The sequence below is a fragment of the Solea senegalensis genome, linkage group LG4 (assembly GCF_019176455.1).
Source record: "Solea senegalensis isolate Sse05_10M linkage group LG4, IFAPA_SoseM_1, whole genome shotgun sequence".
Classification (NCBI taxonomy): Eukaryota; Metazoa; Chordata; class Actinopteri; order Pleuronectiformes; family Soleidae; genus Solea; species Solea senegalensis.
Window position 1 is genome coordinate 16,544,885 of NC_058024.1, and position 26,563 is coordinate 16,571,447.

The following is a 26,563-nucleotide window of genomic DNA, read 5'->3' on the forward strand; positions in this document are numbered from 1 at the left end:
GTGTGAGATACGAGTTGACGGTGTCAGTGCACACACCTGTCAAGTTGTTCACCACAGGACTCTTATAGTGACAAGCCGTCAGGTCCCACTTCCTTGCAAGAATTCACCTATCCCTTAAAGCCTGTCGGACTTGTGTGTGAAGGCGTCTCGCCTATGAACTCACGTCGTGCTGCGTTACCGCCCTCCCTGTTTTTGTGTCATCTATTCTGATGTGATGCTGCAAACACACATACACGGCCTCCATACAACGGGTTAAATAATTGGATCCGATGACAGAGTTTTCTCACAATGACTCTCATGGGGGGGAACAGTATAAGCACAGCAGGGTAAACGACAGCCCGCTTTTGTGATGCAGCATTTCTGACTCATCTGGTGGTGATGCTTTAAATCGTCAGTAATGCACTATGTCTGGTCTCTGCTGAGTCAAGGGCAACGTCAGTGCCGATGAAATGGTGTGTCCTTCTTGAAGCAAGCCTGGCTGTTATTTGCTGCAAAGCTTTTGGCCACTTTCCCAGAATGTTTAATAAGTGTAATAGTGAGCCTGGCACCTGCACCACTGTCCTGCTGATGCTTTTCATCAACAAATGTTGCACAGATAAATCTTAGAAGTGACATTTCGTTGGCTTTTGGACTGAACCACAGTGTGAGTGACCACGTGGAGGTTTCTGCAGAGCTGTGGGCACAGCGGGTTTGATCCCTGCTCTCCAGTTGCCAATATGTTTCCCGAGCACGACGCGTATTGCTCCTGGTGGCTGTGCTGTGGCTGTGCGAATGACGTGTGATAGAAGATGAGCCGTATGAATGTGCGAGTGAGTATGTGTGAACGTGTGAATGACAAAACAGTCGTATAAAGCACTTTGAGTTGTCATCAAGACTGGGGGAAAACTAACTCCATAAATACATTTCCTATTGTCTTCATTGTTTTGGTTATGGAATGGGTGCCATAACTTCTTAGTGATGGAGAGCAAATTGTATTTTGTCCCTCAAAAAATGCATCCTAGTGTTGGCAAGAGAAAAATATAGCGATATATAATAATATAATAATGTGACTGAAGTGGACAGTCAGTTTATTACTATTCTTAACATAATGTCATGTTTAAGATAAATAAATGTACAGTACATTACACGTTTAATGCAATTAGAACAGTAACCTGAATAGGACTGCACCATGTAAATCTGATTACCTTCAGTTGAATAAAGTAATAATCAGATTAAGACAAGTAGAGTATTCCATAACCCGCTAATCCATAATGCATCTTTACAAGCAATTTAATAAGATTAAAAGACCCTATTGACTTATGAAGTCATAATAAGACACTGCTGTCACATTTAAACAGGAATATAAATAGAAAATCCCTTTAACAACTCATGTCTTAGCGTCAATAGTCGAGATCATCACATGTATCTGTGTAAACTGTTTTATTCGACAGGAACCAGCGGTGGCAGTGCGATGCAGCTCTCTTCTCTCTTTGGAAATCAGATAGTTTATTGATTCCAGATTGAAGAGCAAGACTTCATCAAGTCAATTCAATTCAATTAGAGCGTGAAATTAAATTAAAGCCAACTGCAGAAAAACACCTCGCGCTTTGCTTAAATTCTGATCTGATGCTCCGATTCTCAAACAAGAGAAAGAATAACGACACGTGTCAAATATCGCGTTTAATGCTACGTTTGCTGCATTATTACAGTGAGACTGACTCTTGGGGCAATTAGGTGATTTTTTTTTTTTAAACCCCCCTGATGAGGTAGCAGCAGTGATCTGTGGCTCTCCTGCAGTCCATCCACTCCTTTAAATTATTCACCAGAGACACATTAAACGCTGATAACCCATGAAGGGAGGAACTAGTTTCCTTTTTATGTTTACTGCTGCTAGGAGAAGCACAAACAACTTCCCATCTGCATGTATACTGCAGCAAAACCAGCCCAGGCAGACCAGTCACAACCTCACCTCCTCTCCTCTCCTCTCCTCTCCTCTCCCTCCCTCTCCTCTCTCCCTGGCCCTTACCTCACCTCACTGCACACAGATCCCTGCACAGCTCCTGCAGCAAGGAGGCACAGGACCTAAACTTACCATCCTCACCTCTCTCTTCACTGTTCATTGATTCTCCTGCTTGTGCACCCCCTCTCACCCACCCACCCACCCCCCCTCTCTCTCTCGCTCTCTCTGCATCTGTTTCTCAAAGATCAGCACTCTCAGTCCCTGCCTGCCTGTACTAGGGTAAAAAAAAAGTGATGGAGCAAGAAAGAAAAGAGGAGGAGCTCAGTGCGTTAGTGCGCCACAGAAAGCCTAACCCCTCCCTCCTCCACCCAATTGATGACAAGAGGGTTTTTTATTGAGTCGCTCCTCAGCCAATAAGCGAACAGTGCCGGGAAATACAGCAGCTGGCTCTGACGCTTGTGCTGATTTCAGTGTGTTAGAACAATGTTAATCTGTGTGAGTGGTTCTTATTTTCTCATCTCTGGCTGCATCTGAACGCAACTCAGCTGCACCTCTAGACCAGTAAAGTCTTGTTTGTGGGGAGGGGGCTGCTTGGACACGAACACCCCCCACATGAAATTGGAGTTTTGCAATGTCTTTTTGAGAGTGGGATAAAGGAAAGTGCAGATTGTTGAGCTCTTCTGTCTTTTCTTCCTGTATCTTTTTTTCCACTCCGATCTCTGCTTCCAGTCCCTCTTCAGGAGGCAGTACATCTATTTTCAAGGTAAGCACCCCCACCACCCCCACCCTCACCCCCTTTTATCAGCTTCATCAGTTACTGAGGCTTTGCTGCATACCGGGTTGTCACAGAGGCACCTAGCCTCATTACACACATCCTGCTTGAATCTGGGAAGAATAAAGAAAGAGAATAAATGGCTCAGGGGTAATTAGAGCAGACAGTGCTCGTGTCATCACCAGTCATCTCTCATTTTAATGTAGAGTTTTACAATAATAGCAAATGCAGAGTGGAACTTTGACAGCATGCCCGATGGTGCGTAGCATCATCATTTTGTGCTGCAGTGTAATGTTACATAATAAAACAAACGTGTGTGTGTGTGTGTGTGTGTGTGTGTGGATGTCTCCCACTGTAGAAGAGGAAAGTGGAACTTTTCCCTGGTTTATTGTCACAGAGATGTGTAACTAGTTTTTTGTCATACAAATATTTTTAATGAACAGGAAGCGAAAAGTTGACTCCTCATCACTTTTCTTCGAGTGCACGTTCCTGTGTCGGGCCTGCACATGCACTGTGATGAGAGTGAGCCACACTGTTACAGCAAAAGCTCTGAGGTAGTGCATGCAGTGACAAATGTGCTGAGCCAGCAAGAGTGAAGGGCCCCCGAGTCCACAGAGCGCAGTGTGCTCACATTAACGTGTGTTGTCGTAGACGCAGTAAACTGCTGCAGTTATACGTTCATTTATAAAAACCTTTTTTTTTCTTTCTTCCCCTAAGTGGTTTGTAGTTTATCCATTTAATTATGAGTTGAGACGTGGTTGAAAACTGGTGTCGTTAATGTACACTAAATTTTTGCGCATTATGGCCTCTGATGGATCCAGATCCTGATGAACTTGTATATCAAACCACAGTTGGAGCGACTTTACTTCTTGTCGTCGATAAGAAGCAAATCTTACTTACTCGTCCCTTGTGGATATTGCTTATATTTGGTTTATATTACACGTTTAGATGATTGATTTCTGTTGTACAGTAATTTCCCAGGCAGATTATGATGCAGTAGTGTTAACAGGTCAGGTTTTGCAGTGGGGTTTTTTGTGTGTGTGTTATTTTGCCAAATGTTGTGAGTTGCTGCAATGTGTCTGTATCCACATACACATTCACTCATCCTGACACACACAGCATCTGTCCAGGAGCGTTTCAAGAGACTTTGGGGGCTCCAGGCAAAAGGGGAACCGGAGGGTCATATATCGAACCTCCTCATTTGCAACTATGGTGTTGTTGCAGCCTTCTCTATCGTCGCTGACTGAATTTATGGGATTTCTCACTTAATTGTCTTTGCTGTGGACTGAATGGAATCAATTGTTCTCAAGGGCCCCCCGAGACATTAGTCCTACAGTCTGTGCATGAGCTTCCTTGACAAAAATATGCACGCACACGTCTTCTAAGCCATGCGTGTCTATAGGGATGGTGATTTATTAGCAGATTCTCAGACTGAGGCAGACATTTCCATCAACCTCAGCCTCACGTTGTGTACCTAAGCAGCAAATGGTGGCCTGCTAACTGCGTGCTGTTTTCACTTTCTGTCTTGACCGTTGTACCTATAGTGGCTTCAGTGTGGGCGCAGCAGTAAAGGCAGTTGGTGGTCACACAGGTCACTGTTTCTTCAGGAGTTAACTACAGGCAACATTGGTAGAGACTATTTGTTGCCTTCATTAAATGGCCTATTGACAACTGATATCTCAAACTTGCATTGTGACGAGTCATAATTAGATTAGATTAGATTTTATTAATCCCACACTGGGGAAATTCACATGTTGCAGCAGTTAAAGGACAGAAATTCGGTGGAACTCAATGTATATGCTGAAGTTATAGGCACTTCCTGTTTCGTGGCGAATGGTCGAAATCCACCAAAACACAGGGTTGCTGTGGCCGTGCCGTTTTGAATCCGCCAAACCTTTCAGCAACTTTTCACCTTTGATGTGTCTAGTACAAACTGCCTCGTTTTTTTATGTCGGTAAGACAAACGTGTTTGGACGAGTTCGCTCATTTACGTAGGGTGCAAATCGGCAAAATGGATGCCAAAATTCAAAATGGCTGACTGCCACGGTTACGATCGACTTTTGTGTTCATCTTGGTTTATAACATCTTTCCACCAAGTTTCAGGAAAGTCGGTGCAACTCAATTTTGCCTCTGTTTTCCCCTTAGGGGGCGCTGTAGAGCCCTTGAGCAACGCACGGGTCCGGGATGCCAATATCGCATTTCATATCACATGACCTCCGTGCCAAGTTTCAAGAGTTTATATGCACGTTAACCCCATCAAAAATGACGTCACACATATCTGGACTGGTCAGTCCACATGGCGATTAAACGTTAAAAAGTCTTGCCATAGGTTGAGGTGAAAAGACTGTAAGTTGTATTAAGATTTCTTGATGACATCACAGTAAACGAACAAACATTAGTTTCAGTATCAGCTGTCGGCCAAATTCTGATTTCAAACATGAATTCATTTTAGCATTGGTGTCCCCCCATCCCATTGTGGACAGTTGTTGCCGTGGTCAGGAAGTGTCTTTTCAGCCCCTGTCTGTTTTTCCACATTATGACGAGAGTGCGTGCTTTCCCTGAGCACTTCTGATGCCTGATGGTTCATGAAATGAGAAGCTGCACTGCAGCCTACAATCCTACACCGATGATGCTTTTTTATTTACTATTCTTCTGTTGAGACACATTTGACCGCTGATTTTAAAGGCGAGTTTCTGGTCCCTGTGTAATGATCCCGTCACTGGTGTTAAACGCCACGAGCACAACACTTGTCTGCCGCAGGTTACAGTAGAACGGGGTCATTTAAAGGCTCAACCCTCCTTGAAAAGACGTAGTGTATCAATAGCTATTGATCTTCCCAATGCGTTTTTGTGAAGAATACGATCAACAAATCCGACAGATTGAGCTATAGTGCAGGTTGATGATGTAGAGGAAACAAACGAGGTGAAAGAACCAACCAGGACAATGTGGTGTGATCACAGATGACTGAGCCAGGATGAGAATGAATGCATCAGTGTTCCAGGAATGGAAAGAGCGTCTTTGGATATTTAAATGTGAAATTCTTTACATTTTACCAGCGTTGCTGTCAACCGTCACACTGGCATCAAAGAGCAGGGTGAGCAGTGAGGTGTTTAAATTTCTATCGTCACGCACACAAAAAGAAAAGAAGATTGATTATTTTCCACCGGGATAAAGAACTTGTACAGTGGTGTGCCTTTATTGCTTTATTTCAGATTGTCTTTTTCTCATTGCTTTAGTGAAGACCATGTTCTCTTCTCTTGTCTCACGTCTGCAGCCAAGATGATCAATAACTTGCAGCAGATAAACGCGGAGTGCATCAGGGGGAAATAGTATTTTTAAGCACTATTTCCACTTGAGAGTGTGTGAGGTTAGGAAAAATAAAGGCGTAACTAGTGCAAAATGGACAGGAGTTAACCAGGAAAGTGCAAAAAATAACAAAATAAATAAATAAATAAAAACCCACCAGCGCGCCACCAGCTTAACAATCATTGGCATTTGGTTTGGAGTGATGTGACGGAACACTGGTCTTATAGATGATATACGAACTGTCAATGAGTTTAACTTATACAAAATGTGCGTGTAAAGCTCAGACACGTCTTCAATTAACCTGCACGACGTAATAGACCCACAGATATGAAATATTAGGACAGACACAGGTTTTTACTAATAACATTAATTAGGGTTCCGCTTCGTGGTCATGCTATTGTTCATGAGTAATTCATGTTCTACACATGTGTTTCCTGCCCCTGAAACACGTGTCATTATAATGTTTCTCATGTACATCATGGATGTGTTACAATGAAGTGATCGAGAAATGGCGATACTGTATATATGGCCATTATGGCACATGGTACAATCCAATCTCAGTCAAATTCCCACTAACATTTAAAATAATGAGGCGCTCGGCTTGATGACGCAGCGTGAATGTGACATTTTGGCATTATTATCTATTTATTGAGATCGCTCACACTCTAAGATGTCGCGTCATATCATATATTGTATAAGCAGGACAAAGAAGGTTGTCTGCTGTTTGTGGGTAACTGCTGATAAAGGACTTTTTTTTTAATTATAGTCATTTGTCTCCTCTCACATCACTAAACCCTCGGCAGATTTGAAACCTGCTCAAGCGGAAAAACCATCAGGCTGATATTGACACATGTGCTTTCTTGAATTTTCCTCCTTGGTGTCATCCGGACTTTGCTTCCTTGTATGCAAATGTGTCCATGATCTTTTTGTGTTTCTAATAAATGTGGTGTAGGAGTATTTCTGCTCACCAAAGTAGTTCAGGATGAAATCTGAATCTGGTGCGAAAAGGTCGCAGGAAAGGAAGAGGAAATGTAGGAAGTTGGAGGAAAAGATAATTACACAGTGAACTTGTTTCCCCTCCTGTCTTCTCTCCACTCAGTAATAGTCCATCATGCTGCCCCAAATCTGTACAGTTGGGCAACTCATTCTTCTCTAGTAGGAAGACGTATTCCCTCCATCTTCATTTCCTCCTCATCTGTCTCGAAATGTTGCTCTCTTCTCTCCTCCTACTCAAACGCCTAATGCACCAAATATCGTGATTCAGTCAGACTATTTCCAGCACTCGAAGGAAGATGCGTGGATCTGTGTTTCCGTGACAACCAGGTGTTACACTATTTACAACTCGGAAACAATCTGAGAAGTAATTCTGACCCCAAATTCTACACATGTGCAAAGTTTTGTGTGAATAAACTCTTGTGCATTTAAAGAGATGTAACCCTTAACCCTTTAAAACTGAGCGTATCGCCGACGACACGTTTGCACAAGCGTCGTCTGCATTACTGTAGTTACGCAACGTTTTGTGCTATCGGAAAAAATTCCAGCGGTTTCTGAAAGCTGAGAAGTTGCACGTCAAATCCAAACATGTGGTTATTACGGTGATTTTACTCGCACTGTTTCAGGAAGCTGGAGAATCAGCGTCTTTGTTGCCAGAAAGGAGAGAGTAGGACCCGTACATAGTTTCCCTTTTTTTTGGCCTGTTTTTGCACATTGAGAGACAAAGAAACAAGAACAACAACTCAAAAAAAACCCTGCTCTACTGTGTAGATTGTAAATAACTGCTTGGAAAAATGGGCAAAAGCATTACTCATTTTCTAGTCCTTATGGTGAAAATAAGAAAGGGGTTAGGTGTTAAAGGATTCTGTTGATCTGCTTTGACTTTTCCCACCACCATTAGACTTCCATGCTTGCTGAAAGTCTGTCTGTATTCCCTGATTTGCCTGTTGTAAGTAAAGCAGACATTTGGCTCCTGGGAGGAACAGTGGGAAATACGGCACAGGGTTTAGTGAGAGGGTTTCCAAATATGGTGTCACTGAAGTCTCTCCTCCACAGTTGAGCATAAAAATGAAGGGTTTTTTTTTTTTTGCTCCATCTTTGTAATGTGATTGCATGCTTTTGTTGCAACACCTGCACAGGCCAAGGAAACACATAGTCATAGTTTGCTTTTTAGTCAATGGATCTGCGATAACGTCACAAGGGAAATTTCGAGAGAGAAAGTATTATGTTGATATGAGTACCCACCACGTTCACACCAGCATGTGTATTAGAACATAGTGTTGTGACTGAACATTAAACAACAACTTTGGAGATAATAAATCGGTGACAACTCCAGCTTTGCTTCTCCTGCTCTGATAAGTCTCTTGTTGCGCAAACTATTTCAGAAGCTGCGTATGAAGAGGTTATAAAATAGAAAATGAAGTACTAACTAACCACGCAGCTTTATTTGGTTCTCCTGTTTAAACTGAAGTGGAATATTTTCTCATTACTTAGTTGTTAGAACCTGCCTTTCATTTGAAGAATTAGGCCCAAACTTAATGCAACCTGACTGTCAGTCAGTGTTTAGACCAGAGAAGGACATATATACTCCTACATACACATACACAAACTTGTTTTTATATCTTAGTGAGGACACATCATTGACATAATGCATTCCTTAACCCCTTACCCTAACCTTAACCATCACAACTAAGGGAGCCCTTTAAAGTGATGGGGCCCAGACACATTGTCCCCACAAAGGTAGGGTTTTGTTTGTTTGTTTTTTTACAATTTTACATTTTTTTTGGACCTCACAAAGATATAAATACAAGTACACACACACACACACTTGCATAATCATCCCTAACATTTTTACATTTGCCTACTGTGACCATATGGTGCTCTGTTTTTTGTTGTGTACGCTGCAGTGTTGAGTGGCCTGAGGAAGACCAGTGCGGCGTGTGTGTGTGTGTGTGTGTGTGTGTGAGAGAGAGACAGAGAGAGACAGAGAGAGACAGATTGACACGGGAAGGATTCAAGGGGAGTAGAAGAATGGAAGAAAGAGAAATGATGAAAGCAAAGTAGAGGAATGAGCGAGGCACGGAAAGAGAGAGGAGAGGAGGAGGAGGAGGAGGAGGAGGAGGAGTGTGAGCAGCCAGCTGTCAGAGGAACTGCCTTCTAGCTTTGCATTTCTCTGTTGCACCCCTGCATTGCAGCACTCCCTGCAGGAGCAGACAGGGTGCAGTCTTTTTCAGTTCCACTCGGAGGAGACATGTCTTCTTCACTGAAAACGTCCCATAGCACAACATTATAAACGGCCGTCTCTGCCTGTGTTTGTCCCTAATTTGGGCGTCTTTGATCGTGCTTCTTGTTGCTGTATTGGACGTCCCGGTGCAGCACAGACCTTCAGCCTGACTCACCCCCTGTGAGGCCAGTGACCAGTAGCAGGAGAAGGTTTACTCATTCAGATAAATAGTGAGGGATGAGCTGGAGTATCCCATAATGCAGTGGGAGTCCAAGTGGGACAATGTTGCTGCTACAGTTACTGCTACAGTATGTTGACGCTGCAGCTGGACTGTGTGTCCTTGCAGATGTGAAAGCTGCTGAGTCAAGAATCAGTGTGGTATATATACGTGTGTGTATGTGTATATATATATATATATACGTGTATATATATATATATATATATATATATATATACACATATATAAGAGCATTACTCAGCATTGCTAAAATGTTGTGTTTTTATTTCATGTACATTTTCTGGTTCACAATTCTCCTTGCTCAGAGACACTTTGCTGACGCTTGTTGCATGAACTCAACAAAGTCTTATCTGTGTTTTACACTTTTTAATGTCTGTGTAGTTTTTATGCTCTTAGTGCAAAGCAAATTTCATTTTGAGGCGAACAAAGTTCCCTTTATTGCAATCATTTCATTACTTTCCATCTATGTACACTCTATAAAATGAATAAATAAGCCTACAAAGAAAAAGAAAAAAAAGACTTGAGACAGCACAATCAAGTTTTTACAAGGCCTTGAATCCCCATTCACTTTTATGTTATAATTCTAAACTCATTAGCGCACAGCAGATTCATAGGTTCACCGTTATGAGTGATCCATTTCACCTTTTCATTTTGCATGTGTCATCAATATACTGGATTTAAAGTGAAAGTAAATATATCTTTACCAATATTTCTTTTTCTATAAGAAATTCAAATGTGCAAAATAATCAACATTTGAGGATTCACACGCATTTCTCACAAATCACTTCATGGATTAGATGATGCCGATGTCTAATTGAATTGCATGTTAATGGTAACTTCTGAAGACACAGTGGAGAAAAGGCTTATTGTTCTATAAATGTATTTCTAAGTAAATTTGATTTCACTTTGAACAGTATGAATAGTCTAATATTTAATATGCGCTGTCTTTTTTTTTAGCCATGCAGGAATGTGTTCCTTCCTGTCATTCACATTTTCTCTATTTCTTTTTTCAATTTATTCAACAACCTACCTTTGAGTGAATTAATGTACTCCTGTTGCCAAGTGGGCTTTTCCATAAATGCAGTCCTGTCATATCAGCATTAAATGGCAGTCCATAATGAGTCACTGTGCGGAAGCTTTTTATCGAGACATAACAATGAATCGCTCTTTTCACAGGCAGTTATCTCAGCGCACTTCACACCGTCAGGTTGACGAGAAATCCAAACATGTTGTCCCACTGTAAATGAAAAACGAACAGACGCAGAATGGTTAGAAAGAGAATCTGAGAAAGGAATTTGGAAATATGAAACTGCAAATTCATCAGGGAATTTGAAACTCAGAAATGTATAGCCAGAAAAAAACAGTTTAAACACACATATTCACTTTCACGTTTGAGAGATGAAGTAGTAGGTAACTATGCAGTTAGAAGATCTGTCTGAAGCTAAAACAGACACATCAGAACTGACTAATTATCATTTAAAATTGTCATCGGTCATCCTATGGTCACTGGGTGTTTGCAACCATTTTAGAAAGAGTCAAGTTAGTTTTCTCTGTGGGACGTTACAATAACTGCTCTCTAGATCCAGCTTCATTTTGAACAATTTTCTCTTCTCACTGTCTTCCATAATAGTTTATTTCACAAAACTATTCCTCTAAAGCAGCTTAATGTTGAAATGGCGTTAAAGCGAACCTTTATAACGCAAGTCATTCTATTTCTCACACCTGTTCGGCCGTAAATATCTCTCTGCACTTCTTCTAGGCCACATCCTCTCAAAGGATTTCCTTTTGTACAAAGTTGCAGCCAAACGTACTTCATGTCGTGTTCGTTGTTTGTGATTCGCAGTGGATGAAAAGAGACGTGGGAAAACTGTGTAAGACAAATATCTCTCGGCCCAACTTTGCAGCACAGTGGTGGAGAAAAAAAGAAAAGGAAAGGAAAGGAAAAGAATGCTTTATATGTGTCTGTGATGCAGCAAATTTCTGTGAGATTTCTGCCCCCCTCTGGCAGAAGTAGGTCATTGCACAGTGAAGTGAAGGGAGAGTAAGCATCCTTACTGCAGCTGCTGACAGCTGCTAGCTGAAAATGAACACGCAGGAAGGTATTTCCCAAAGGAGGGTGAGAGGGAAAGGACGATTTCAGGGAAAATCCAGGGTAAAAGATTGAACACTAGAACTGAAAAGCTCAAATGTGTGCAGCGGTAACTACCTGGGGGGCATATCCATACATTTGTCGTAAGATCAGTGTAATCATGTAGATTTAATACAAGGCCAAGCTTATATTTGAGCTTCATATTGAACCCTGGTTCACACGCCTATGCATTTGCATTGATTTCTTGGTCACACGCCGCTTGTTTCGTGCATTTAATGGTCTGAGCTCGATGTTGTGGCATTGAATTTTTTCGGTGTTGTAACTGGAGAAGATGCATTGCAATCCTGCTCTCTCCCAGTCATCACTGACGAGTCTCCTGAGAGATCAGAGAAGGGCTGGCATCTAATTATTCTTGGGTTCAGTTGTCCGTCCCAGTGGTTTAACAAATGAGGATCCCTCCAGAGGATCATATATATCTCACATTTCTGAGTCCAGTTATTGGGATCCAATTAATTTTGCATGAGCTCAGCACCATGTACTGTTTGTGGAGCTGGTGTTGTGAAACCAGGACACCCCAAACAAGTTTGTCGTCACTGCCACTGTCTCATTTGTCTGTGTCGCTGTGATGCACCAATGAACTGCACAAAATGTTGACTTTATTCAAACGCACCCACGACACCCCAGACCCCAAAGCTGGTGCATTTTGATCTTTTACAACTGCCCTCCAGTGTTATACCAAAGAGTGGCATGCTGCATCAGTTGTGTGAGCAGAATCATAAATAAGGTTAGGGGGTGTTTGGAGAGAAATAGGTTGAGAGGCTGCATGCATTACATTGAGGGAGGGTGTGTGACAGAGGAGGGAGGAAAATGGGGGAGACGGTGTGCATTGGAGTAGGAGGAGGGAGGAGGAGGAGGAGGAGGAGGGAGGGGAGGGAGGAGGAGGAGGAGGGGTGTAGTACTGCAGTGGAGAGAAGTGAGAGGAGACTGCAGTCTCTGCTTATGGGAGAGATCAGACTATGTTACCACAGCTGTGAGCAACTGTAGCCCAAACAGTAATTGATATTGGATGGGCCACCTCGAGAAGAGGAACACCACATCTGACCGGTGAGTTCTGATTTTGGAGACATGATTTGATATTGACGTGCAGTGGTGTGACACGAATGTAATCAGATGGTGGCTATGTGACACGGTCTGCTCGGCATCCACAAACTCTATGTGAGTGAAAGTAAACTATCACGCTGTGACTGTACTGCCTTCTTATTCTTGTGCATGAGGACGTGCCTCAGCTGCTTGCGTGTGTGTACGTGTGTGTGTGTGTGTGTGTGTGGCTAAGTGATGTTAAGTGATATTGGCCACTTAAACAATAAAGATGTTTTTGTGCATCTGCATTCAGCCTGGTGTCAGGAAGATGCTAAGTTAGAAGACTTGTGCATTACAGGTGTATTACAGACATGTTTCCTCACCAGTAACTGCAGGTGATGAGGTCTTGAGTGAGGCATTGTTGTAAAAATGGCTTTAGTTTTGTTCCTCTCTTCTTCTTTTTTTTTTTTTTTTGGGAGGGACCCCTGCTGCAGTTGAAACTTTAACCGTAATCGCCGTAAATCATAGCAGAGTGGTAGCAGTTGGCATTCATATTGTGCCCATGCTACAAAAGGCTCAGGCAATGACTTGACACTGGCCTTGATCCAATTTGTTATTTGATTGGCTGGTCACCTAGGCTATAGGCAGGTTTGTGGGCAGTCCTGGATGGCTGATAGACACTATCAGGATTGCTTAGCAACAAAGATCTGTTGGTCCACAGCACACAAGCCTTCACTGTACTGTATATGTCATCTGCAGTCGTGTGCACACAGCGCAAATCCTACCTGTGAGAATGAGAGAAACACTCGGATACACATGTCTGCAGGAAACACTTATCGATCTGTGGCCTGTGAGTCATTGAGAGTTGAATCATGACTTTGTCTGAAGTCGGCCAGCTCACGTTTATGTCATGATACATGAACCCTCTCACACACAGTGAGTGTGTTTACACACTCATTCAGTGTATTATTTACTAAAAATCTGACACAATTTCAATGTCAATTTGTTGTGTTTCGCATCTGTGGAAACCCGGGCCCCTGATCTGTTGTCTGTGCTCATTTAAACTGTAGATATACAGTAATGTGGGTCCAAACTGAGGCAGTTTTTCTTTGTAGGTGTTGAGCAGGTGATAACACACTCGGACACATTTATTTTATGTTCACTTTTATTTTTCATTCTCTCCTTTCTTCTCCTTTATCTGCCTCCTCGAAGCACTAAAGCCTAAGAACAGTCCAATACTGATAACGCTATGCATGAATTACATAGGCCTTCAAAACTGCTTCATTTAAGTCTAGGCAACACACATTAAGGATAGGCAACACACTTCAAGGATTATAAATGCACAACAAACCTTTCGAATGACGTAAATGTGAGCGAGAACTAGACCTTCACGTCCTCTGGGAATCTGTTTCCAGCTGAAAATCACATCTGTCAGACTAGAAGTTAAACAATCATCCTCACTGCCGGCGATTTTAACTAAATGAACAAATAAGCTAAAAGTAGGAAGAATCCTTTTGTCTGTGCACCAGAGTAAATGTGCCGAATAATTTAATCTAAAGTAAATTGATGCTATTGTTGTCAAGTGCTCCCAGTTGCCAGCAGGACATGTCACTGGTCGTCATGCAAAGACAGACGGGGATAACTAATACAATGTTCTCTTGACGCTGAGAGGTAAATTGATGTTGTTAATTGTTTGAAGCTGATTCAATTTCCAGAGGATAAAAAAAAGACAAACCATTGTGAGGACACACTTGTTGTGTGATGGATTTAGACTGCAGCTTTGTTGTCTAATTGTAAAATTGACTTTAGTTAATTGTTCTTTTGGGACTTGAGTGAAAATATGTCTCGTATGATGTAATTGATCTGCATTTTGTTTTCTCCACAAACAAGTCATTTGTTTGATCTATAAATAGGCCTAAATAGAATATAGAAAAGTCATGCCTGAGTGAAGATCACAGTTTCCTAATGTGAAATCCTATACAATAAGTCTATAAAAATAAAATAATGTCAAATCTTTTCGTCCAGTTATTGATTCATTCTTAAAATGGGTCAACTAATCAATTAAAGAGCTTATTGTTTCAGCTTGTTTTGCATTAATGTTCAAATATTACGGATTTCTATTCAATATTATTACTGTAATGTGTGATGTGATGCCCAAGTGAAACACAAAGGAAAACATGTGAATGCAACACGGTAAGAGAGAACAAAAGGCATCGTTTCACTTATTCTGACACTTACCTACTCAATCACTGAGAGGCAGCCGAGAGGATTGTTCAAATATGAAGCTGTGGTTATAGGAGCTGCTAAAGCTGTAGTGTGTAACTTTTTAAATGCAAACAAATGTCTGTTGCATTCACACCGTTGTCAAATGCACACAACTCTCTCTGTGTCTCTAAATACAACAGCTGTTTTGTTTTTGTGTCTGTGGCACTGAACACGTTCCATCATGACTGGGCAGGAGATGTGGAAGAAGCACCCAGTGCGAGTAAAGTGAGACACCTTCACACAGCACCATTGCTTAAAATACCATGAAACTGCCGTGAAAAGTAACACAATTTTACCTTTGAACAGTTTGAGATTTGGGGATTAATGTTTAATTAGTGTGAGAGTGAATGGTGGATTGTCTCTATATGTTGGACCCGGTCAGGTGTGTACCATGCCCTATGTCAGCTGGGAGTGGCAGCAGCACCCCCTGCGACCATGTTGAGGATAAACCGATCACTGATGAATGGATGAATGAATGAATGAATGAATATAGACCACAGTGTTAATGTAGTGTCATTTCCACAGTATACTGTCACATCATCGGCGTGATGAACGTGTGTAGCCTGGCTTCGGTACGTCTTGTGACACTTTTGCGTCCGAGGATTAGTGTGTGCTCGTTCGCGTGACTGTGGATGATGACGATGTTCAATCCTTCTGTGATTGTGAGAAGCTGTTTGTGGTCAGAGTAGTTTCTTTGCAGCTCTTTATCTCGATCATCGTTCAAGAAAATGGAATCATCCAAATCCAGACGTCACTCACAGAAAGAGCCTATTAAGAATGAACAAAAAGACAACATTTAATAGCTGTTCTGGAGCGTCATGTATCAGGTTTATCGTTAGTTATTGTATTATTGTCTGGGAAGTTTGGACACTTTTTTTATCCATAGTTTTTTAAGGGGGAGGTTCACATTAGAGCCATTTACGCCGGGGTTGAATCTAGTGATAATTGTCATCATGAACAATATCTAAAATCTAAAATATAGAAAATGTCTTGAAATGGCATCTTCAAGTCTAAGATATTCATTAATAATACAAAATGGATAGATAAAGAGGTAGAAACTCTTAGGTAAAAACGTTATTCTTGATGGTGCTACAGCCACGTTTGTTCTCCCTTTAATGAAATTACAATTGAGCTTGTGCCATTTTTGTTTGCTGATGCCTATTCTTCTTTTTCTGTCCACTCTCTGTGTGTCTCAGGGACGCTGCACCTAGTCTTTGACAATGAAGTTCAACTTGTTCAGAAAACCCCAGCCTGTGACGCCCACTGAGCCCACTGGCGGCGCCACCACCATGACCATGGCTCCCACCCAGGCTCTCATCTCCACCACAGCACTGGACACTTCTGGCTCCAACAACACAGAGATCAGCAAAAATGACATGTTCGAAGAAATCAAGAGTAAATTCTTGAATGAAATTGAGAAAATCCCACGTAAGCAGCCTCGCACGGCATTCCAAACCTCTTCTTCATAGATCCTGAATTCCACGCACACACACAGTGTATGTTGTTACTCACTCTTAATTCTCTCTCTGTTGTTGTGACACTGGCAGTGCCTCCATGGGCTCTGATTGCCATTGCAGTGGTGGCTGCATTACTCATCCTCACCTGCTGCTTCTGTATAATCAAAAAATGCTGCTGCAAGAAGAAGAAAAACAAGAAAGGGAAGAAGGGCAAGGACGGCTTCAACATGAAGAACATGCAGGGTGGCGAGGTATGACGCTCCGTGCAAAAAAATAAATAAAAGGCAGTGCTCCCTCCCTTGTTAACTGATTTCATGATGACATATTGTTGAGTTTGTTGTGACTCTAAAGCTAACCACAGCTAACCACATTTGATCTTTCACCAGCAGCTCTTTTAGGCCAGGCTGTAGAGGACACAAGGAGAGCGCTCTTCCACTCCTTCTTATTTGATGTTGTCATTGTGGTCATTTTAAATGTGTGACATATTCCATTGTGGCCTGTGGTGAAAAATGACATGCCTTGTAACAAGGTGGCAGAGAGTATTGATTTGTGGGGAAGTCGTCAGTCGCAGGAACACAACGCTGCAATTTACAAGTAAAGATGCTGGATTGAGGAATGAGGCCTTGCAGAAATATTGGGGATGTTTGGAGGCAAAGTACAGAAACATGAAAGGATGAACGTTTGAAAAGCCACTGATTAATTTGATGGCTAATCAGCTGACGTTACCATAGATTACCCTGTGCTCCAGTGACAGCTAATTAAAGCCATCAATTACTTTTGTCTACAATGTGAAAACAAGGGTGTCATTTCTCATCATAATTGTGGTGGTAGTGGTGGTTTTGACTGCCTCTGTTTTTGTAGCGTGTTTGGTGTCTTGTGAGTTCAATCTCTTCCTTTCTCTGCTCCCCCTCCTTTCTTTTTTTCCGCTTTGTGTCTGTCTTGTGTGCCTCGTGTTTCTTGACTGTGGTGGACTCCCGCTCTACGGTAGGTGGATAGCCAACGTTGACACTCTCCGGCCCCCTGGGGGCGGAGGGGGGTTTCATGGAATGAAAGTTGTAGCTTCCTTTGCTTTTTTTTTTTTCCTTCTTTTTTTATTTACCACCCTTTATTTTTGTTATGACAGCTTGAGAATGTAACAATGGAAAGCTATGATATGCTCCATAAACCCCAAAGAGGAGAGTCTAACCATCTAATGCATTGTTCCTGGGACAATGTAACTGTAACTCACACCAATATGGAAAGTATTGGATTAAGAGATGATATGCAAGACAATTTTAATACTAATTATCTATGCATGTGATTAAGGGCATGGTTGGTTGTTTGGGAGACATGGAAACGGTGATGATAAAAACTGCATGAAGAGCCAAACACTTGCAAATCTGTCCTTTTGATTGTATTACTCAAGGAGGAGGCAGAATGTGGAGACACTGGATGGCCTGGAAGACAAAAAAAGAAACACAAACAAAGTTGAGGTCACCTTGACAATGAGGCCTTTATTTAAACACTGAAGCATAATTCAAATAGCTGGCTGTGCCCTTTAATCCTGAACCATTTATTGTAATGAATGCGAGATGAGAAAACAGGCATTTATCTGGTGCCACATCAATTTAGAGGGGACACAAGACGTGCGGGTTAAAGGAGTTTTGGATTGAAAAACTTGTGGTGTGGTTCAACGAAACAACCATTTCAATTCAGGCAAATGTTTTCAAAGTATTACAACCATCTCCTTGCCCTGAATAGTATGTCTTACTTGCCTTTTAATCATTTAATATGCATTGGCATTTGCCGTTGTGAGCTAGTTCTTTAGGGGTTTTTATACAAACACCAATTCCTTGACCATGTGGTGAAATCAAAGAGAACTATACTTTATCGGTAAAACCCCACTTTTTAATGGAACTAGCATGCAATGCCTCCTCTGACTCTGGCTGTCACTGTACTGCACACGCATGTCAAAGGAAATGCCCGATGATCCAAAAACACTGAGGATGAGGCGTGCAGAGTTACACTCAGAAGTATAAGATGTATTTGGATATGATACCAATAGAGATTTATCACTGTGTAAATGACAAAAAAAAACAACCTGGTTAACCTGGTTATTATCATCAGATGCTGTGCAGGTAAGCAGTAACCAAAACATGTATCTCCCATGTCAAAAAAACAAAAAACCTCTTGGAGTTCCAGTGTCTGTGGCATGCTGATTGTTGTGGGGAACCCTGCATTGTGAATTCCTGGTTCCCCGAGGTTTTAACACGCTTGTTTTTTTGTTTTTGTTTTTTTTTTTACCTTCAAACCACAGAAACCCCAGGATGACGACGATGACGAGGGAGAGACCGGACTGACTGAGGAAGAGAAAGAGGAAGAAGAGAAAGAGATCGAGAAACTGGGGAAGCTGCAGTACTCTATAGAGTATGACTTTGAGAACACAAAGGTTTGTCGTCATCAGCCTGTAAATGTTTGAATCCCAGTCATTTGTGTGGGTAAAGTAAACGGCGCATACGTCTGCCGAGAGTGATTAGGTCTGAGAGTGGAAATATAAAAGTAAAATAGAACTGTTTAGTTGTCATAAAGCACACTTAAAGAAATTTAAAATAAAGTCCAAAAGCTGGGTGTTTGCTGGGGTAGTTAACATATTTCACTACCTTAAATAGTTAATTCTCGCTGGGGTAGTTAACATGTTTTTTGGCATAACTGAAACAAAAATTGAAAACGTGCTTCTTCCAATTAAGGCTTCTTGCCAAGGTGAAGCCCGACCTTCCCTTGAAAGATTTTGAGAGGGCAATTGACACCTTCATTACTCATCTCGACTGGACTACTGCAATTCCCTCTATTGCTAATTTGCAATTCTTAGAGGTTGTTTAAAATGCTGCTGCTCGCCACCTGACAGAGAGCATCTCACTCCTGCTCTGGCCTCTTTCCACTGCATGGCTCTCTGTCTTTTTTGAGGATTAATTTCGAGATCCTATTACTTACTTTTAAATGTCTCCATGGCCTGGCACCTGCGTACCTGACAGAGCTCTTGAAGCCACACACTCCCACTGCTCTTGTATGTGGATAGAATCATGGATAGAAAAACAAAAACAGGGAAGATAGAGATAGGGGAGTGATTCTGTGGCAGCTCCAAAGCTGTGGAACAGCCTTCCTTTACAGCTCCGTTGAGCAATTTAATAATCTGAAGACTTCCCTCTTCCCGCTGGGTTTTAATACGAGTCAGATTGGACAACTTGGCCTCAATGTACAGCCATGGACTGTTGTAATTTACTTTTCTATTGTTCTATGATTTCATTGTCTCTCTCTCTCTCTCTCATACACTCCTGCTTCTGATCTTTGTCTCTCACCCCTTCTCTCTTTATTTCTCTCCTCCTCTCTTGAGTCCAGTCTTGAGTCACTTTACCTTTGTGGTTTTTCTGGAGGCGTAGTGCTATTCTTTTGTCTTTGTTAATTTGTCTTTTATTTGTTGTTTTGTTTCCCCCCTGGCTTTATTCTAACATTTTAACACATTCTATTGTTTGACTGTTGATACCTTGCTCACTGTTGATACCTTGCTCAACTATGGGCTTTTTCCCCTTGCATTTCCAGACTAGACACCTTGTAATATGTAATTAGGCTTGACTGGTCTGTTATTCTAATTATTATTACTGATCCAGCCTACTGCAGCGAGTTTAACATTCTGGCAGATGAGTGTTAGCCTCTAGTAGCAAGGGCATAGGATTGGTTACAAGATTGGTCGGGAAAATCCTGGGAAAGCAAGTGTGATCCTTTTCACAGTGAGAAGATAAACCAATACATAGATTTACCACAAGTCGGGGATTACGAAAAGAGGAAAGCCATTAGATAAAAGGATTCAATACCTGTGTCATTGTAAAAGCAAATAAATGAAGTTAAGTCAAGATTAAAAAAAAAAAAAAAACAGAGCAGAGACTTCAACAATGTCGCAAAGGTATCACACTGTGTAATTTGCCATGGAAGAAAAGTCAGACTTTCAATATTTTCCCAGGCAGGCAAAGCGTGTGTGATTGATTCTGCGTGTCTCAACGTTTCAGACTGTGTTATATCACCAATCTGTGGCGGGGACCTCGGTACAAATGAAAGATCTCACAAGGCAAAATGTTGTTTTTTAACGCTCCATATTCCGCCCTATTCTCCACACTCAGCTCACAGTTGGCATCCTTCAAGCTGCAGACCTCATGTCTATGGACTCGGGAGGAACTTCTGATCCGTACGTCAAAGTCCATCTCTTCCCTGACAAGAAGAAGAAGTACGACACCAAAGTGCATAAGAAGACTCTGAACCCTGTCTTCAATGAGACGTTTGTATTCAAGGTGAGTTTCATATCTGGTGCAGAGCGTCGTCCTGGCAGACAACACAAAGACAGGTAAGGATGGTTACGTAAGCGATCATCTTAACCCCTTTGGTTTGTTGAAAGGCAGCTTCTCAGCTTTATCTGGGTGTGTGTGTATGTTTAATAAACACACTGCCAGTGCAGCTTACATGCTGCCTCTTTCCAGTCCTGGCTAATAAGGTCCACAGAGACCGTATCGTGGCTCTGGGCCATACTGGAAGTGCTGCCTGTCTGCACATTTGCAGAAAAAGGAAATGTTCTCTCTCTCCCAGGCGTTACATTATGTCATACAATTTGACTGCATTTATGTTATTTTATGCTGTTTCACGTTCTCTCTCTCTCCCAGGTATTTGGTTTTGAAAAGTGTTTTGAAAAGAAAATGGTCACCACAAGTTTACCTTAAAACACTTTAATTTATTTATTGAGCAGGTACCCTATGAGGAGCTCGGGGGCAAGACACTGGTGATGTCCGTGTACGACTACGACCGATTTTCCAAACACGACGTCATTGGAGAGGTGAAGATTCCGATGAACACCATCGACCTTGGACGACCCATCGAGGAGTGGAAGGATTTGGAAAGCGCCGACCAAGAGGAGGTGAACAAAAACAAAATAAGACCAACATCAACAACAATGACTTGACCCTCACGATTAACTGTGTACATATACACTCGAGCACACAGCACGTATAATTCACCATGTAAAAGATTGCACTGTTCATGTTATAGGAGCCTTTCCTAAAAATCACAGTGGGCAGTCAATTTAATCTTTTTTTTTTTTTTTTTTAAATGAAGTTATACTCAATATACACATACTGACTTTTGGTATAAATGGATGTGCTGGGAAAAGTCATGAAGTGATCTATTTACTGAGCAACAGCAAAACACACATTGCCGACTACGGTCTTTTTATTGGATTTGCTGATAAAAAAAAATCAAAGGGAACGCAATCATAATACTAATAAACTTTATTTTGTCATACAAGGACTGCAGCGCAAAGGGCATCACAATAAAAGGAAAATCAAATTTAAATAGAAAAGAGATGCAAATACAACAATAAAACACAACACAGGGTGGAAGGAAAAGGAAACGTCTAAAGTCAAATAGTAAAATCCCTGTATTGTCTTTGAAATAAAACAAAAAATGCAAATAAAACAGTAAAATACAGCACAGGGTGGAATAATATAAGAAAAGGCTAGAATCAAGAGGTAAAATCCCTTTAAAATAAACTTTAAAATAAAATCAAAATGCAAATGAAACACAACACAGTAAAGAGTAAAGATTCTTGTAAAAATATCTAGTGAGGTGGTGTCCCTGATATCTAAGGGTAGTGTGTTCCCAGGTTTAGGGGCGTAAGTAAAAAATACACTTTGAATCTTTTATTTCATTAAGTCAGTTAATCAATAACGATGTTTAAAGAGACTTAATATATGTAATGCTTACAGTAATTAAATATTTTACAAGTAAATTCAATAGATATCGTTATAGTCTTAGCCACATTTTTTTTGAATATTTTGTTAAAAATATGGTATTATTATTATTATTATTATTATTATTGTTGTTGTTGTTGTAACTCTTGTTTTTTTTGACCAGGAACATCTCATTAAGATAAAAGAGTCTGTTTGATAACATGGTCCTGGCCAGCAGAACATTAAGGGTTGCAGACAAAACAGAAATTAGCATACAGTACATTTTGAAATGTTACTTCAAGGATCAGAAGGCAAAAAAAAGTCGTACAGTTATTCAAACAAACATCATAAAACAAGCTGTTTGTGTCTCTCTCTGCTCACTGCTCAGCCTGAGAAACTCGGAGACATCTGCATCTCGCTCCGTTACGTCCCCACTGCTGGAAAACTCACCGTCTGTATCCTGGAGGCTAAGAATCTGAAGAAGATGGATGCCTGTGGATTATCTGGTAGAGAAATATGATCCAATAAGCACTCAGTTTACATTACGATTGTGGTACTAAACAAAGGTGTTTTTATGATAATAAATAGTGGAAATTAGACTCAGTAAGATGATTTTCTGTTTGACAACAAGACCGCAGACATAGAAAATAAGAATGAATTCAGAACAGTAAGTAGCATATGTGGCCACACCTGTTAATATTTTTATTATCGATATTAAAATAAACTCAAATGCTGATAAAAAAAAAAAGACATGGATTCGGATCACCATGTGATTTAACTTGCCAACCTCCATTAGCAAAGACCAAGGAAAGGAAGAAAAGTGCTGTAAGATCTCGCATTAATGTTCTCTGTTGCTTATTATACAATGATCATTTCAGATCCCTATGTGAAGATCCAGCTGCTGCAGGGAGGAAAGCGTCTGAAGAAGAAGAAGACGACGGTGAAGAAGAACACCTTAAACCCGTACTACAACGAATCCTTCAGTTTTGAGATCCCTCTAGAACAGATGCAGGTACTGTACACATCAAATTTGATTGCTTTATTTCAGAATATCTTTGCCGCTCTTGGCCAGGACCCAGTCTGAATGTAATAATGTGAAAAAATATATATAATTACACAGATTATCTCCCATTTCCTACTTAGAAAATCTTGGTGGCAGTCACAGTGTTTGATTACGACAAAATTGGTAAGAACGACGCCATCGGCAAGATCTTCGTGGGCAGCAAGGCGACTGGCTTAGGTCTGAAGCACTGGTCTGACATGTTGGCTAACCCACGCCGTCCCATTGCCCAGTGGCATCCATTGCAACCAGAAGAAGACATTGATGGTCAGCTGGCGTCTTTGGCTGCGAAGAAGTAACGCGCTCCACCAACCAGCTAATGCACTAACTCAGAAACCCAACCTCCCCATCTCTACTTTGCATGAATCCCATGACTTTACACATGACGACCTGTCGTGATGACAACCGCTCAGCAAAAAAGAGACATCCTAGAATATCTGCTCAGTTATGGTGAAGTCGGCGAAACGGTTTGTAGAACATCGCATTTCACAGACTATAGTGTGTGCTGAGAGGAGTGGCGTTGAGTGATCAGGTGACAGTTTCGCGAACGATCGACTTGGGGTCTTTTGTTCATTTTTGAAGAACTGATTCTTAGGGTGCTGACACTGAATGGAAGTCTTGGTGAAGCCAAAACTGGAAATAGAGCTTTAGTTTAGTTAACTGAGCATGCTTTACTTGCCTCCCCCACTGCTCTGCATTTACCACGCCCAGTAATGCATCTTGCTAATACATGTGCTATAACTTGCAAAAGAATGTACTGTAATTTTGGGCTATTTCCTGCACAGCGTTGTGTGTGTGTGTGTGTTCTGATTTAAGTTGATCAACGCAAACATAATTTAAGTGACACCGAAAGAGGTTTGCAGCGACCCCCTGCGACAATGAGCTTTCAAGAGAATCAGTTCATTTTACCCGCTCTCATTTGAGGAGGAGACGCATACAGTACAGTACAGTTGTTTACAGTATGCTAGGGGTGCTGCAATTATTCAATCATCTATGCATTTATAGGTTTGACGCGCATTTTTTTTTGTGTTTTTAGAGAAATGAAATGTAGGACACGAATACATGGGTGCCTTTCTTGTTAGGGCACTTTAGGAAATACAGGAGTCGGGAAGGAGAACTTTTTCCGGAAGTCATCAGGGACGCTGTAAATGTGCCGTCTGAAATCTGTCGTGGGCCGTGTTGACTTCTTGGATGTAAAAACCTTAGGGTTTACCAGAAGGCTTACCAATGACTGTCCAAACAATTGCAACAGGGCTTTGGAATTTTGCTTTCAGCCATTAAACGGTTTACATGTGTTTCTTTGATGAATGTTGTAGTTTTCCACAAACACCACAACCCCGGTGTAAAACTAGATTGTGAGGAAGGATTTCTGTTGAAGACGAGATGTTTTTATAGAGAAGTGAATTTGAAATGTAAGCTGTGACTGCACTTTTTACGAGAACAAGAATTAAAGTGTACAATTACAGGTTTGCAAAAGTGCTACATTTGAACATGCTGTATAATACGATAGACACACACACGCCCAGGACCATTTGCTTAAAGCAAAAAGAGCTAGAGAATCGAGCATGTATCATACCTCACAGTATTTTACTGTTGGTTAGATCAGTTGGTCCATTAGTCATACGCTTTGTAAACCTGGAGCAAAAGTGCTGCAACGCGGTGAGTCTTCATCGCCCTCTTACTATATCAGTGCAGTGGTAAGAAAGGCTTAAAGACTTTTCAACTGAAAACCTGGTTGTGAAAAGAAAAAAAGATTAATCAGCAGTGTGTTTGTACAAGTAAGTAAATTTGGAATCAATTCCTTCGTCTTTAAAATTTCTACCTTTACGATTTGTACATTTCTAAAAAAAAAAAAAGGTACTCTTTTATGATTCACAGACAGAAACAGAAAACGAGTTAGTAGTTTTACCGCTATTTTTTTTGATCGAATTATCTGATTATTTCAAACACCAAAGTGTAGTTCAATACAACTTCGTCATTTTGTTTTCACGTGTCAAGAAAAGCCCCACTGTACATTTTGACAAAACCAAAAGGAAACATCTGCTGTATCTACCTTTATATGACTAACAATGTTGAGTGACGCTGATTCTAAACAACACATTTGAACCGTAATGGTCAGTATCGGTGACCAGGAAAGAAAAGTTCAGATGTGAGAGTTGAAGCTTAGCATATGTGAGGAGTTTGGTTTTCAGATGCTCATAAAACTTTGATTATTGCAGCCGCTCGTAGCCTCCATAGTATCAGCATAAATAAAAATGGGTAATAGCAGCTCTCCATTTGGTCCGACCACCATATTTCCCCCTTGCGGCAACATAATACATTGCGCAGATTTGTGAATAAGCTATACAGCATGACTTTACAAGATGATGTAAATAGCAGCATGTTTTAAAGAGGAACCATTATTATATTGTGTATGTGTGTGTGTGTTTGTGTTATATGTCACTTTTTGATAATAAAACAGAGTAAAAAAAACGGTATGCACTGACTGCAAAGTGTATGTATTTTTGCTAAATGGGACTGACTGTACGTCTAAATAATTAATGTTAGGAATAATTCATGTTAGGGATCAGAGGCTCCTTTCGAGCCGGAAACTATTGCAGGGTTGCTCTATGTGAATCGTCCTCTCGGTTTTTCCCATGATGTTGCATGACTGTCTTATTTCCTGTCATTGTCTGTTTGTGTCCTCTGTGCAAAACCCAGTGTATGTGCGGGCTACAGGTCATGTAATTATAATTATTATTCATTTTTGCTTGCACTTGTTATACAAGTAAACTATCAGTACACATATATATGTATATATATATATATATGTATATATATGTATATATACATACTGAATATGTATGTATGTATTGATAGTATATGTGTGTGTACAGTGGATTTTTTGTTGATGTTGATGTCTCAGTGTACCATGCGTGTTCCCTTTCTCCACGCTTGCCAGACCAGTGTCAAGTCTTAGTTAATCAAATGTAGGTACAGTCAGCGACTTCATTGACTTGTAGCCCCTCTCGGCTGCTCCGTACATAATCAAATTGTACGTTCTCATCTCGTTGCTGTTAAAAATAAACCTGCTCTCATAATATGTCTGATCACACGTCAGAAAAAAAGAAAGAGTGAAATCAAATCATTCATTTGCATAAAGGATGAACCAAATGGATTTCTTTCTTATTATATTCCATTACTGAGTTAGCTGTGGGACATGCCTTCTGACGATTATTGATGCAGCCTTCTTAAGTAGCTCCAGTCTGATAATTAAGCTATGAATAACTTTTTTTCATAACAGATGTCAATTTATGAGGGACCACACAGTTTTAATTGAACACAGTGAGAGGAGCTGCGTCACCTGTGCATGCGACGAGATATCACTGCTGTGTCTTCTGTGACATCTTCGAT

The 26,563-nt window shown here is 41.0% G+C and overlaps 1 protein-coding gene across 5 annotated transcripts; it reads left to right on the plus strand.

Moving 5' to 3' along the window:
• Positions 1 to 2,405: 2,405 nt before the first annotated feature.
• Positions 2,406 to 24,635, plus strand: LOC122768683 (synaptotagmin-2). 5 transcript variants are annotated; one of them, XM_044024851.1, is made up of 9 exons: positions 2,406 to 2,702; positions 16,103 to 16,334; positions 16,454 to 16,614; positions 18,660 to 18,791; positions 20,515 to 20,682; positions 21,129 to 21,299; positions 22,499 to 22,616; positions 22,989 to 23,122; positions 23,254 to 24,635. In XM_044024851.1, exons 2-9 carry the CDS (start codon positions 16,127 to 16,129, stop codon positions 23,467 to 23,469), a joined length of 1,308 nt encoding a protein of 435 aa, XP_043880786.1. In that variant the 5' UTR covers positions 2,406 to 2,702; positions 16,103 to 16,126; the 3' UTR covers positions 23,470 to 24,635. The 5 variants fall into 5 exon arrangements, with proteins under 5 accessions (XP_043880786.1, XP_043880788.1, XP_043880789.1 ...); XM_044024853.1 differs by having other exon boundaries at positions 21,132 to 21,299; XM_044024854.1 differs by having other exon boundaries at positions 18,669 to 18,791.
• The last annotated feature ends 1,928 nt before the right edge of the window (positions 24,636 to 26,563 follow it).

Excerpts from the sequence above, each read along its gene's own strand:
- LOC122768683 (XM_044024851.1), top strand. The coding sequence starts at position 16,127 with ATGAAGTTCAACTTGTTCAGAAAACCCCAGCCTGTGACGCCCACTGAG. Across the intron at positions 16,335-16,453 it reads TGAAATTGAGAAAATCCCAC|TGCCTCCATGGGCTCTGATT; the intron begins GTAAGCAGCCTC and ends TGACACTGGCAG. Across the intron at positions 23,123-23,253 it reads TCCCTCTAGAACAGATGCAG|AAAATCTTGGTGGCAGTCAC; the intron begins GTACTGTACACA and ends TTTCCTACTTAG.